We start from the raw sequence: 15,432 nt of genomic DNA, 5'->3' as shown, positions 1-15,432 counted from the left end.
CAATTCAATTCAACTTCATAATTATAGACGATGAAGAGCCTCCTTCAGCTCTGGAAAGAGCAGTACCATCCATAGTTCAACGGAAACATCGATGTGGATGTCCTGACTACCCAGCAGGTCTCTCGGCATCCATCCCTGGATGAGGTAGTTACTGCCATCAAACAGATGAAAAATAACAAAGCCTCAGGGCCTGATGGAATCCCAGCCGAGGTGTATCAAGCAGGAGGACCTCTGCTTACCAGCCGTCTCCACTCTCTCCTGGAGAATATATGGGAAAAGGAAGAAATCCCCCAAGCTCTTAAAGACGCTTCCATTGTCAATATTTATAAGAACAAGGGAGACCGGTCAGACTGTGGCAACTACCGTGGGATCTCGCTGCTCTCCGTAGCTGGCAAGATTATCGCCCGAGTCCTCTTTAACGAACTTCTTCCTGAGGCGGAAGACTTCCTCCCAGAATCTCAATGTGGTTTTAGACCATAACATGGCACCACTGACATGATCTTTGCTGCCCGCCAGATACAGGAAAATTGCAGAGAACAACGGAATTGATGATAGGCGTGAAGAACCCAATGATTACAAGTTGTGATTACAAGAGTCCAGCAGAGTCGCACTTCCAATAGTGAAAGTCAGGAAGGAGGAGAAGAACCAAGAGGCGAAGGAGCAGTGGTCACCGGAGCTCTCTTGGTTAGGTTAGTCTAGCTAACCGGCTGCAGGCAGAGGGGAGGCCAGTTTTTCCCTCTCCATTGGCACGATCATGAAAGAAAGAAGTAATGTAAACACCGAAGAGAACAGTGTAAAGGTGGTTAGCGTAGGAGAAAGAAAGAGCCGATCCATCACTATCCCCAAGATCATTGTTGTTGAGAATCTACAGTCTTCTGAGAGTTTTCGGTCGAAGACACCCAAGACGTCACCATGTGGGAACACCTCCGAGGTACTACGCCAAGCACCGAAAACAGTGGATCTCCTGATAGGTCTGGATGTAACACAAGTATTAGTGCCGTTAGAAGTAAGGACCGGGAAGGACGGAGAGCCGTTTGCAACACGCACCATTCTGGGCTGGACTATAAATGGACCGCTTGGAGTGGTGAGCCGTGATCAACTACTTTGTCAGAATGGCAACATTAAATTCGGAGACAATTCTGGAAAAGCAAGTCAGGAACTTCTGGGAATGCGACTCCGCCAACAGTAAGGATGATCCTGTCGAAGACAAGAGAGTCCTCATGCAGTGGTCAAGGTCAATTACTGAAGTGGACGGACACTACACGCTTCCCATCCCGTTTCACCAGGAAGAAAAGGAACACTCGGACAATAAGAAGCTGGCCGAACAGCGTTTGGCGGGACTGAGAAAATGCCTCCTAAAGAACCCAAGGCTCTCTCAGAGGTATCAAGAAGAGATGAGACGTCTAGTCGACGAGGGACATGCTGAGCGAGTCCCAAGTCAAGAACTCACTGTTACCCCCGGGAAGACCTGGTATCTCCCACACCACCCTGTGTTGAATCTCAACAAGCCAGAAAAGGTGAGAATAGGTTTTTGCTTGTGCAGCCGAATATCAGTCGATGTCATTGAACAGCCTGGTGATGCAAGGGCCAGACCTTAACGACAATTTGATGGGAGTCCTCATCAGATTCAGACAAGGAAAGGTGGCACTCATGGCTGATATCCAGGCAATGTTCCACGAAGTGTGAGTAGTACCCGAACATCGAGACGCCTTACGATTCTTATGGTGAACGGACGACCAGCTGCGAGGGGCCCCACCACTTACCGAATGACAGTACATCTCTTTGGAGGTATGTGTAGCCCTTCATGCGCCGGGTATGCGTTACAACGAACATTCCAAGATTACAGGGAAAGTCTCCATGACGACATCAAGAAAGCGAATCGTAACTTCTACGTTGACCTTCTGCTTCGCTCAGTAGATTCGCCTGGGAAGGCAACGATAATTGACTGGGGGCAACATCTTGATTCTCGTCAGCCAATATATTTATGCAGGACATTATATTTGTTCTCGTTGGTCTAACCCTAGACCCCAAAACGTGAGTGTGATTGTGAACTGTTGAATCCTCTGAGAACTCTAAATAACTTTAATAAGTGTAATTATGTACTGTATATTGATGGTATTATTCAAACTGTGTCCTGATGTACCAGCAGTTGTTATATGTGAATTGTATTCAACAGGTTTTGACCGAATTATACTCATAGCGTCAATGACAAGGGTCTTATTGTCCTGCACAAACCAAAATCGCTCCTATGAGTGAATACACATGCTACATAAATAATTTTATTGTTCATTCTTTTATTCTGGAGTGTCGTATCTTCAAGAAAGTACCGAGTTTCACCGTCACCTAATGATTAGTTTCCTAGTTAGCCTCAGATTGATTAAGCTGGGGGTAAATTTCCAGATGAGTTTTTGCTCAGCTTCTAGAATTTTTTTTTAGTCTCTGTTCGTATAAGTACAGCATTTTTAATGGGTTGAATTCTACAGGTGATTAAGGGTTAATCTTACCTTAAAATATGGACATATTTACCAAGTAGTACCCGTATACAAACTGCCAAATTATTATAATTGTATTTTTTCCGTGACTAATTACATACACACACACTTTGCTTTTTTATTTATTTTTGGGAAGGGGGAATTTTCTTTGACATCAGGCTCGTTTATTATATCCAGATACTGTTTCTTAATATTTACTTCAAATATGAGAAGCATCTATTATACTCTGACATCTTTGAGGCCTCATTATTAACCCCCATAGCTGTACACACTCCCCGGAACACTAAGAGTTACAATAGCCAGTGCTAGATTGATCAGTGATCAGTGATGTAAACTTGGCCTTGTTCATCTGTTAAAACTGCTTTACAGTCTTCACTTATAGTGTATTAGAGGTCGAGGTAATAGCCTGAGGTGAGGTGACTCCCCTACCTGAACCCCAAATTAGTCGGTTGACCTCTCCCTCCCAACAGACCTGAAAATTCATAAATGAATTTTTAGTCTTGAAAGGTCTAAACCAAAATTCTGAGATCACAGGGAAATTACTGATGTCTGTGTTTACAAATTTTCGGGGTTCTGAAAATGAGGAGAAACAACTTGATTGTTCTATGAACAATTTATTCCCTCCAAATATTGTGATTATACTTAGTACATCAGTGAATGACTGTAATATATTATAGTATCATATAATCGACAATATTGGACCAAATTATACATTAACAACAATATAAAGAAAGAGTGGTAAGGCAGAGAGCAATGATGAGGTGGGAGGGGAAATTAGAAGGAATCATAATACTATGTTCACCCAGTTCTGTAAGTAGTACTGTATTCCACAATTTTCATTTACATTGGTAGTGGGTGGGTGCAGGAGATAACGCGTGTATTACAATCATAGATTCTGTTGCCTGCAAACAAAATAACAGCTTTGGATCACAGTACACTTCAAAAGCAATACACATCTTATTCATGATCAAACTCATATTTTACGTAAAAATTCTGAATACCCATAACATGATAAAAAGTTAAGTGTATCCAGCAAAGCCTAAACAGTAAAATTGGCCTTTTCCATGAAAGGAATTTTTACAGCATCACTTAACGCCTTTTTAAAAGTTGCGAAAAGATATACACTTATGGGAAGCGGTAGATTCAGGTTGTTAATTATAAGTAACAGGTTGTGGAGCGGTGTAGGTGGCCTGGCCCTCGTAAGTGACCTGGGCCAGATAGCCAAGGTCATTGTCGGCGGTGAAGGTGACGACCTGGGTGCGGCCGTCAGGGAGCAACACTGTGTACTGGCCGTTCGTCACCAGACCATCAGAGTTCTCATTGTGGCTGTAGATGTTTCCGCTGTACTCGTCGTTCACAGCGTAAGCGAAGTTGAATGGCATTCCCTTCTGTGGGCGGAGGAAGAACTAGATCCGAAACATTCATAGCACAAGAAAAATGAACATTAGAATCAGTCATATTGTGAAAGTAAAGACTTCATGAAAGTAGTAAATACCGAAAAATGTAGTATGCATAAACTGAGGAAAATCAGTCGGAAATCGAGAGATGAAACTACAACTAAAAAACAATAGTTATTCGAGCACTATTATTGGGTGACATGAATAAGAAGGAAAAGGGCTAACAATATTGATATACATAATAAGACTATAATTATAAAATGGTAAATCATCATCATCATCATCATTGTTTTACGACCGTTATCCACACTTCCCTGGGGTAGCCAGGGTTACCTATTGTTAGATATCCACGCTGAAAGGACATTCTTTACAACCATGTCATTCTTCGCTGACCCCGACACATTCAAATAATATATTTCTTGGTTCATTTAGTCTTATCCATTCTTTCCACGTCCCGAATAATCTCACTCTGTCTTTAATCAAAACCTCGTCAATTCTCTCAATACCCAGCCGCCTCCATAGCACTGAAAACTTTATATTGGTCAATGTCACATTACACAACCACTCACCATTCCCATTCTAATTTGCTCAAGCCTGGGTATGTTATCTTCTTTAACTGTTCATGTTTGCTGTCATACAACATCACTTTATGTAGCATTTATAATTATTTGCACAGAAGAATATTTCTGCCCAATAATGGCAACAACTCTAAACTCTTCCAGTAACTAGTAACATCACCACCCTACTGATCATATCAAGGTAAGTCTTCAACAATCCATCGATGTACTACGTATGTACAACGTTGTTTTCTAGTTGCTAAGGCCTCAGCACATTAAAGAGTCTTCTAACGTTCAAAAAAAGATTTAAGATAAAAATATATCGATATAAGTAAGATATAAATTATAACGAAAATCTTTAGAATCCCATCCATGGACTTAAAAGAACATAGTGAACATAGAAAAATAGTGTTAATGTAGTCTAAAAGAAAATTAAAAATGACTCAAAGTAGTCAGGTATACGACAGAATATGATAAATACCAATGAACTTTTGATTCGTAGGTCAGAAGTCAATGATAAAACTATTCAATTAAAATATATTGTCTGTCGTACATATTACTAAATTAGTGATGCCGAAGATAAATATTTAAAAATATATATTTATGTAATAAGAAAAAGTATTAAATATTGTTAAAAGAACAGCTGAGTAGGTTATAATATAACACAAATTTGAGAAACATTTGTATACTGTACCTTCACTGTAGATATGGATTAATTGTACTGAAACGGTGACAAAGTTGAGATTTACGTACTTGTCTGATATCACCACAAGTAAGAAAATATATTAAGAACCTTACCTCATTATATGATGGCCTGGGAGTATAACCAGATGGAAGCTGTCGTGATTCCAGTGATGCATCTTGGCGACAGGAGGAATTTTGTCCATCAAAGGACACGTGGCTCCGCCAATAGACCCGGACTCTCCATAAGAGGCTCCAGACCCAGGAGACCCAAAGGAGACATCAGGATTCCTGCTGAAATATTAGCTGACCACCAGGACCCCCAACAATGTCGGTCCCTGATGCGTAAGATTGGCCCGAAACACGACTCCGGTTGCCGATCGCAAAAGCAGAATTTACAATTTCATTCGAGGACTGATATGCTGATGATGACTGAGATGTGACACCAAAGGATGCAGAAATGGCAGAGGATGTTCCATAGCTCTGGTTAGGAAGAGAGTAGGGGGAGTAGGAGCACCGTATCTTTGTGTAGGAGGAGAGTAGGAGGGTAGATGTACCGTATCTCTGTGTAGGAGGAGAGTAGGAGGGGTAGGTGTACCGTAGTTTTGTGAAGGAGGAGAGTAGGAGGGGTAGATGTACCGTATCTCTGTGTGGAGGAGAGTAGGAGGGGTGGAGTGTACCGTGGTTTGTGAAGGAGGAGAGAGTGGGGAGGGGGTATGCGGTGGCTTTGTGTAGGAGGGAAGCTATAAGAAGACTGCCTATAAGCCTATAAGAAGACGGCCTCCGTGGGTTTGCTCAGGATTTGGAGACATAGGAAGGTCCTGATGTTGGTGGACCATAGGAAGGTCTAGGTGTAGATGGACCATAGGAAGGTCCTGATGTTGGTGGACCATAGGAAGGTCTAGGTGTAGATGGACCATAGGAAGGTCTAGGTGTAGATGGACCATAGGAAGGTCTAGGTGTAGATGGACCATAGGAAGGTCTAGGTGTAGATGGACCATAGGAAGGTCCTGATGTTGGTGGAGCATAGGATGGTCCTGATGTTGGTGGACCATAGGAAGGTCCTGATGTTGGTGGACCATAGGAAGGTCCTGATGTTGGTGGTCCATAGGAAGGTCTAGGTGTAGATGGACCATAGGAAGGTCTAGGTGTAGATGGACCATAGGAAGGTCCTGATGTTGGTGGACCATACGAAGGTCTAGGTGTAGATGGGCCATAGGAAGGTCTAGGTGTAGATGGGCCATAGGAAGGTCTAGGTGTAGATGGACCATAGGAAGGTCTAGGTGTAGATGGCCCATAGGAAGGTGTAGGTGTAGATGGACCATAGGAAGGTCCTGATGTTGGTGGACCATACGAAGGTCTAGGTGTAGATGGGCCATAGGAAGGTCTAGGTGTAGATGGACCATAGGAAGGTCTAGGTGTAGATGGGCCATAGGAAGGTCCTGATGTTGGTGGACCATAGGAAGGTCTAGGTGTGAATGGACATAGGAAGGCTCTGGTGTAGATGATGAACCATAGGAAGGTCCTGATGTTGATGGACCATAGGAAGGTCCTGATGTTGGTGGACCATAGGAAGGTCCTGATGTTGGTGGACCATAGGAAGGTCCTGATGTTGGTGGACCATAGGAAGGTCGTGATGTTGGTGGACCATAGGAAGGTCCTGATGTTGGTGGACCATAGGAAGGTCGTGATGTTGGTGGACCATAGGAAGGTCTAGGTGTAGATGGACCATAGGAAGGTCCTGATGTTGGTGGACCATAGGAAGGTCTAGGTGTAGATGGGCCATAGGAAGGTCTAGGTGTAGATGGACCATAGGAAGGTCCTGATGTTGGTGGACCATAGGAAGGTCCTGATGTTGGTGGACCATAGGAAGGTCCTGATGTTGGTGGACCATAGGAAGGTCCTGATGTTGGTGGACCATAGGAAGGTCTAGGTATAGATGGACCATAGGAAGGTCTAGGTGTAGATGGAGCCATAGGAAGGTCCTGAGTGTTGGGGTGGACCGCCAAGGAGGTCCTGATGTTGGTGGACCATAGGAAGGTCCTGATGTTGGTGTGGACCATAGGGAAGGTCTAGGTGTGGATGGACCATAGGAAGGTCCTGATGTTGGTGGACCATAGGAAGGTCCTGATGTTGGTGGACGATAGGAAGGTCTAGCTGTTGATGGACCATAGGAAGGTCTAGCTGTAGATGGACCATAGGAAGGTCCTGATGTTGGTGGACCATAGGAAGGTCCTGATGTTGATGGACCATAGGAAGGTCCTGATGTTGGTGGACCATAGGAAGGTCTAGCTGTTGGTGGACCATAGGAAGGCTCTGGTGTAGAGGGGCCATAGGAAGGTCTTGCCGCAGGTGGATCATAGGATGGTCCTGATGCTGGTGGACCATAAGGTTGAGGTGTATGTGGACCATAGGGAGGCTCAGATGTTGGTAGCCCATAGGCAGGGTCAAGATCAGGTAAACCGTACCCAATATCTGAGTCAGTGCTATCAGGGACGTAGCCCCTGGGAGGGAGATAGCCCGACTGTGGCTCCGTGTAATCTAGTGGGCCTTGGCCTGGGTCTTCGCCTGGAAGCCCGAAAGGCTGGGGTGGAGACTCGTAGGAATACCCGATGCTGGGTTCGGGTTCCGGCTCAGCTAAGGCGTCAGGTGTGGCACCAGACACCCCTAGAGCAGCACCTACCGCACAACACGCAACTATCACCTGGAACATATAGAGAGGACACTCAAAACTTCTGTGTTACGGTAAAACATTTGGTGTATTAGAGTGTAAGATTGTGAAGAGAAAAAATGCTTACAGGAATCAGAAAACTGCTGTAGTATTAAGTAAAGAACTCACTAGTTTGATTAAGGCCGAACAGGGAGTTAAAGGCCACATTTTCAACATAACATGGTATTATTATCAACCTTGTGAGCCGCGATGGAGGACTAGATGCAGATCATATACTGTAGTAACGTCTGGTACTTAGTATTCGGATGATGCTAATCCAATAATTATCAATGGTGAAAAGGCATTACAAAACCTGGTCACTAGATTGTCGAAAAAGGTGAAGAATATGAACTTGCAGCTAATGCTATACAGTGGGGATTAATTATTCTTTCCAATTTAAAGATAAATACTGTAACAAATCATGGCGGGTAGTTAAACAGATGGAACTTTTCGAGTAAATGGGGTAATATATTGTGATGACAGATTTGAGAAAGAAATGAAAACAAGAATAGGTCAAGGAAATTTTTTTGGGTGGGGGGGGGGGGCTATAAGATTACAAATGAAGGTATAATTGTAGATTCATCAACGCGTAAAATTAACTTGTTGTCGACGCACACATTACTACAAGTAAACCTCCGCCGGAGCGCCACTAATAGGTCACAGTAGTTAGTTGACTTCAACTGTTGAGCATATAGTCAGAGACCTGGGTGGATCCCTGAGACTCCCGGGAAATGTTTAACTATAAGCATCGTGTCTCATCAAAAGGGAAGTACTAGACCATGGGAAAATATTAGGAAGTGATGAACTTGCGATCCATCTAGTGGCTACAATTACCTTGGTATTGACATTGCTTAAACAGACTGATACGTGGGAATTTATGAACAATTAATGGCAAGAATCTGTTACTAAATTCTCAAAGATTCGTATATTATTTTTTTCTAACAAGTGATGTGAGAGTAGACTGGATGACATAAATAAGACTACGGCACAAAATGTGTGACCGAAGATGCATGAAAACTGGTGGTTGGAAGAAAAGGCAATTGATTGAAAATATTTCCTAAATTGTGACTAGTTCCGCAGGTACTATATTTATATAACAAAATGAGAGAACAATGCAACAATATTTCTGAAACAGTATATTAAGGAAAACAGTAATGTGATATATATATATATATATATATATATATATATATATATATATATATATATATATATATATATATATATATATATATATATATATATATATATATATATATATATATATATATATATATCATGTAAATCACAATGAGAAAACGTGGATAAAAGATAAATCTTACGATAAAATCACACGCGAAAATGAAACAACGGAGTACCTTAGCTTTCGTCATTCGAACATCTTCAAACCTTTCTGAAGATGTGTGATAAAACCTCCAATTGACCTATTTCCATCTATTTTATCAGATATATATATATATATATATATATATATATATATATATATATATATATATATATATATATACTCACTACAAGCGCCGCGATATTATGTAACGTCGATTTATTTAAGGATCTTGACCACCACAACAGCCACGCCACGCCACTCTCTTTTTGTTTGCGGTTCTCCGTCGCAAAATCTTTGTGAGCGTTGGTCGTTTACACATATCTTGTGATCAACCGCTGTAGCTTTTATGAATTGTTGCGAGTAGTAGATTTTATGGGATGACCATGATTACGATGGGGCTTAGGTAAAGTTAGATTAGGTAAGAATAGGTTAGGTAAGGTTAGGTTAGGTTAGGTTAGGTTAGGCTACGTTAAGTGAGGTTAGGTTAGGTAAAGTTAAGTTAGGCTAGGTAAGATTAGTTAAAGTTATGTTAGGTTAGGTAGAGAAGTTAATTTAGGTTAAGGGAAAGTTACGTAAGGTTATGTTAGGTTAGGTTAGGTTAAGATGGGCTATTTGTGTTCAACTGAGTGAAATGATGACCTGGTAGTGAAGCTGGCAAGTATGTGGCGCAATCAAGTGCCTGTGGATAAGTTAGGTTATGTCACTCATGGAGGAGGAGTAACATCTAATCACTGAAGTAGCCAGTTTATCGTGAGTAATGAATAGTGATCATTTTATTTATATTAACTATTGTTTAGATAGATAAGTCAAACTAGTTACTTATTAAATTATTTAGATACTAGGGGGGTGTGGGGCCCAGCGCAAGTCATCAGTACCAGGCCCCCTTTAGGGCCTTTGCCCTATATATATATTATATATATATATATATATATATATATATAAACAATAATATGCAGTCGTGAAATTTATACAAGTATATCACTGTAGGTGCATTTGATCTAGGTATATGCTGATATACAAGGAAAGAAAGAAAACACAGTTCCCAAGAAGCGCTTTTTCGTGTAATTCACATCTTCAGGGGTAGTACAGACTATATATATATATATATATATATATATATATATATATATATATATGTATAACTATATATATATATATATATATATATATATATATATATATATATATATATATATATATATATATATATATATATATATATATATATATATATATATATATAAACAATAATATGCAGTCGTGAAATTTATACAAGTATATCTGGGTTTATTAAAGTAATGGACACAGGAAGTAATTTTTCAATATAACAACACAAAATATAGAGAAAAATGTAAGAGGTATGTAACCCCAACCGTCTGTGGTAACTGTTCTAGGAGTTATGAAAATACTTATAATGCGATAGGGGATACAAAAGAAAAACAATAAACTAAAGAACTGGCGATATTATTGTGTGCATATACACAGAAAACAAAATATTATTTTAAATTGATTTGTAATCTAAACAAGAGAAATGTCAAAGGACAGTCTGGACGTAATGAAAAACTTCATGGTAACATAATTTTTGACTAAAAACTAATAAAATATATCAAAACTTCCCATAAAGTATTTGCAAAGTACTAGCAGAAACAGCCGACTTTCGAAAATTAACCTTCCGTGCTTTCTTTCCAGCAAACTCCTCTGAGTTTCTGACAGCAAAAACTTACTGTCGGTTCCTTTTCCAGGGAGAGCATAGGTATTCTACTCAACTTCTCTTGAGACATAGATATCCTTAGATAGTTTTTTTTTATCAATTTGAGTTTAGAAAAATTTCGCTCCCTGATGCCACTTTGACTGTGAACAAAATCCGAAACGCGATTTCTGCATTAGGGAAGGAACCATTGAGAGAGTTTTGAAACTGAAGGACTTGACGTGTATTTTTTGTGTCTTTGGCAATGAGTTCTCGGAGTACTCGAAGCTCTGAAAACAACTCGACTTCGTCAATATCGTGAGCTTTCTAGCACTCAATGACTTATTCAAAGCAGACTTGTGCTCATCTAGGTACTACACAGCTGCTATAATACGTGTTAGAACCGATCGCCAATGTTCATTTTCTTTATTCAAGTCTTGTAACATGCGTGTATCTAAGGTAGTCATTGAACACCTTTTCAATGACTCCTATCCATTTGGAGAGCGCGAGGTCTGGGGCAACTCGTCACCCCCCTTCGAGACGGCTCTGTGTGCGTGATACATGACTAACTATTTAACAATATCCTCATCAGCTAGTTGTGAGAGCTAGTCCTAGTTGTATAATAATACCTTCACCAGTTGGTTGGCAAAACCAGCACTAGTAATATAATCATGCCATCACCAACTTGTTGTGAGAGTGGGTGTACTAGTACTATAACATTACATTCACCAGCTAGTTGCGAGAACTAGCACTAGCAGCATAACAATATCTTCACCAGCTTGATGTGTGAACTAGTACTGGTAGTATAACAATATTTTCATTTTGTTTATGCCACGTGAGTCAAGCCAAGTGTCTAACGCCCTCGGTTGTCCAGTATTTGCTTCAGACTCGGGGGTTGACGTGACTGACTCTGAGAACTGTTATAGGCTCGCGAGAATGAGCTGGTTGATCACTGGTTGTACGTTGTATCCATTCTTTTGATCCAACAGTAATATAAATATTAATTATAACGATAATTATAATTGCACGAGTTTTCTGCGTGGAAAGAGGAGCGTACCTGTATCAGCCACATTGTAGACGGCGGAAGTCGAAGTGAATGTAAACTTAGCCAGCAACTCCTTTTATATACTCGTCATTACCTGGCGTTAGGCAACTCACGCACGCACTTCTCGATGCTCTTTACATGTATATCCACTTTTCATTTCCACACTGCCGCTAGGATCACATAGCCGCTTTATTTATAAATTGAAAACGGAGAAAACTTGTTATTTACATGTACTAACTTTTGAATAAGTAAATTTACACCCTTTAATATTCATATTAATCTTGTTCTTTGAGCATGTACATTATAGTTAAGTATTTAAAGTAGTTTTAATAAATTTTCTTTATTTCGCTTTACTATATTTTATCTTCCAAGTGCGTTCTTTTAACCTATATATATATATATATATATATATATATATATATATATATATATATATATATATATATATATATATATATATATATATATATATATATATACACCTTCTTTTTCTTGGCCTTTTCTTCTTAAGTCAGTAGGTTTACGTTAAGTTTGTTCCTTATTTCCGGCCAGGATCTTATATCTTAAATTTAACTCATTAAGTTCTTAGAATAAACTAGCATAGCTTCTTAATCCTATCATATACTGTATAGCATATTCCGCTGCATTCGTCACAAATCATGTGTTTTTTGTGATAATTTTTTAAGGAATTGTGAGACATTTTCACGGTATTCAATATTATTATACGCGTCTAGTATCCAGAATGACAGAATTCTGATTGTGGGATCAACATCATAGGAAATTCCACAAGAATATAATGTAAATTACTAGCACGCTTTCTCCTATAATCTTTTCACAACATAACTGGACAAAGACAAATAAGAAACTCGCGCTATCACTCACACTCATCAGTGTTATTTCGGAAGAAAATACTTAATCATTCCTCTAGTGTGGTGTAGAACACACAGCAGTTATGTTATGGAAAGGTAGTGTGCAATACTATATACAGTATATAACATGCGAACTTCCATATATATATATATATATATATATATATATATATATATATATATATATATATATATATATATATATATATATATATATATATATATATATATATATATATATATATATATATATATATATATATATATATATATATATATATATATATATATATATATATATATATATATATAAATCAATACCTCACTAGCAAAGATTCGAACCCAGGACCTCTGTCGGTGACCAAGGATCGCCACCACGGCGCCACAAGGACAATATAACCAATAATAGACTTTGTTATATTTCACACAAAGCCTGTTCTATCGTGCTACCATCAGCGCCTTCAGCCTTCACTGGGGATTGCCTAACCTAACCTAACCCATATTGAAGTCCGCGTGCTATTTGGACTGATGTGATATACAGTATATGTAACCTCTCGTTTCGTAGCTGGATTCGGTAAAATGCTACTCCGACCACATAGTTGGCACGGGCAATCCCCAATGGAGGTTCATGGCTTTGTATCACACGCAGAGGTCCATGGTTCGAATCCTTCCTATTGAGGTATTGCTTGTATATTGAAGTCCGAATGCTGTATGGGCACATGATATATATGTATATGTATGTATGTATGTATATTAACCTGCCACGTCAACTCGATACAGTTTATTTCGGTCAAATCTGTCAAATACAAATAATCAATTTCCAAGAGGGAACTGAAGGTTCAGTGACATCATATATGAATACATTTTCTTAATATTAGCACACAAATGAGTACATTATCTTAATAGTAACACAATATAAGCTGCATATCATCAGAAGTTGCTCAATTAATATTCTTCACGTCCACAATGAAACATAATAGGTTTACGAGTACACTTAGGTGTTGCAGGTCTGGCTCAGAGCAGAAAGCCTCGGTGTGTTTAGGGCGATCAGTTGAGAGGTACTGGTGGTTATATGTTAGCGCCTCAAGACCCGGGTAAGTACATCAAGCTGAATCAGCATAGTCTACCCCCTGGCTTCATTATAGTAGGACTGAATCAGCGCCTGTTCTCTTGTTACAACAAACAACACTCCTCTTCCTACTCCCATACTGGCCGCTGCCTAGCGAAGTGATAACACTCCCTCCATTTGGCGATCACGCCCAAGACAACAAATGTCAGGGAATTATTAATTTGCACCCCCTTCCGGTAGACACAATTTGGTCACTAGGCGAATCAAAATGGTGCGTACAGTCTTTAACTTAACCCGACGTACTAGTCCATCATCGCTAGGCATCGCCTCTACTATTCTACCTAGGTGCCATTGGTTCCTCGGCAGTGGTTCTCCAGTCACAATGACCAGGTCGTTTTGTTGAAAGTTGTGACGAGGTTTGAGGTGTTTCTGCAGCTGACGGGGCAGAGGTAGGTATTCCTTGAGCCAACGCTTCCAGAACTGATCCACCAAGAACTGCTCATGTTTCCACCGTCTGTGGTATACTTTCCCAATACTAAAGCCTCCCAGAGGGAGATCGGTGCTCTGCTTCATGGGCAAAAAATGTGAGGGTGTGAGGGCCTCTAGGTCCCTGGCATCTTCTGAGACTGGCGTAATAAGCCGTCAGTACACCACTGCTTCCGCTTCACAAAATAGTATAAGGAGCCATTCGTCGTCTAGGACCTGTGAGCCACAATTGCCCTGAGGACTTTACGTACAATTCGAATTTGTCGTTCCCACACCCCTCCCATTTGTGAAGCTGCGAGAGGATTGAACACCCATTCTATCTGTTTCCTTAGGAAAGTGTTTTTTACGTATTCACTATTCTCCCAGCTCCGTGCTGCTGCTCAGAGCTCCTTGTCGGCAATGACCATGTTGGTTCCAATGTCAGAATGAATGCGTTCAGGAATTCCCCTGAGAACCGGCAGCCGTCTCACTGCATTTAGGAAGGCGTCGGTATCAAGTGAGGACAACATTTCGAGGTATATGGCTCGTGTGGTCAAGCTTATGATGATTCCTCTCCTGTTTAACGAGGAAGCGTCCGAAGCAGTCTATCCCCCTTTGCAACCGATGCCATGAAGAATATCTAGACCAAAGCCTTTGCATGGACTCCTCTTCTTTGTCGATGTTTGTGATCAATGTGGTCACGCTCTATTTTACCTCCGGATCGTCTATCAGTTCATGCGCCAGCTTTTGATTTTCTTCAGACTGCCAAAGGAATCCAGGTCCCTGTATCCACCTCCCCTCCCCCCTCTCGTGCATTTCTTCAGCTGATAGCCCTTGGGTTGCATCATCAACTGGGTTTAAATCTGTGCCCATATGATGCCAGTGATTTGCATTCGACAACTCCTGTATGGCAGCGATTCTATTTGCAACGAATGTATGGAAGCACCAATGGGTATTGGAAATATATTGGAGGAAAAACATACTGTCGGTCCAAAACACTGACCTTTCAAACTTCATGCTCAGCTCTTTTCTTATTAATTTGTCGGAATTTGCGGCTAATACGGCTGCACAGAGTTCCAGCCGAGGGATGGTGTGCCGTTTCAGGGGTGCCAGTCTTTCTCTTCCCTACACAA

General features: G+C 40.4%; 1 protein-coding gene across 1 annotated transcript; it reads right to left on the bottom strand.

The window, feature by feature from the left end:
- Positions 1-5,922: 5,922 nt before the first annotated feature.
- Positions 5,923-11,939, bottom strand: LOC121861119 (extensin-like). Its single transcript, XM_042358682.1, has 4 exons — positions 11,909-11,939; positions 7,233-7,831; positions 6,668-7,035; positions 5,923-6,584 (listed from the first exon to the last, which is right to left on the bottom strand). The coding sequence occupies exons 1-4, from the start codon at positions 11,921-11,923 to the stop codon at positions 5,923-5,925; spliced, it is 1,644 nt and encodes a 547-aa protein (XP_042214616.1). The 5' UTR covers positions 11,924-11,939.
- Positions 11,940-15,432: the final 3,493 nt, after the last annotated feature.

The sequence above is a fragment of the Homarus americanus genome, unplaced genomic scaffold, assembly GCF_018991925.1.
Source record: "Homarus americanus isolate GMGI-L3 unplaced genomic scaffold, GMGI_Hamer_2.0 scaffold52806, whole genome shotgun sequence".
Classification (NCBI taxonomy): domain Eukaryota; kingdom Metazoa; phylum Arthropoda; class Malacostraca; order Decapoda; family Nephropidae; genus Homarus; species Homarus americanus.
Note: the sequence above shows the minus strand (reverse complement) of the source record. Positions and strands in the feature narration are given on the sequence as shown.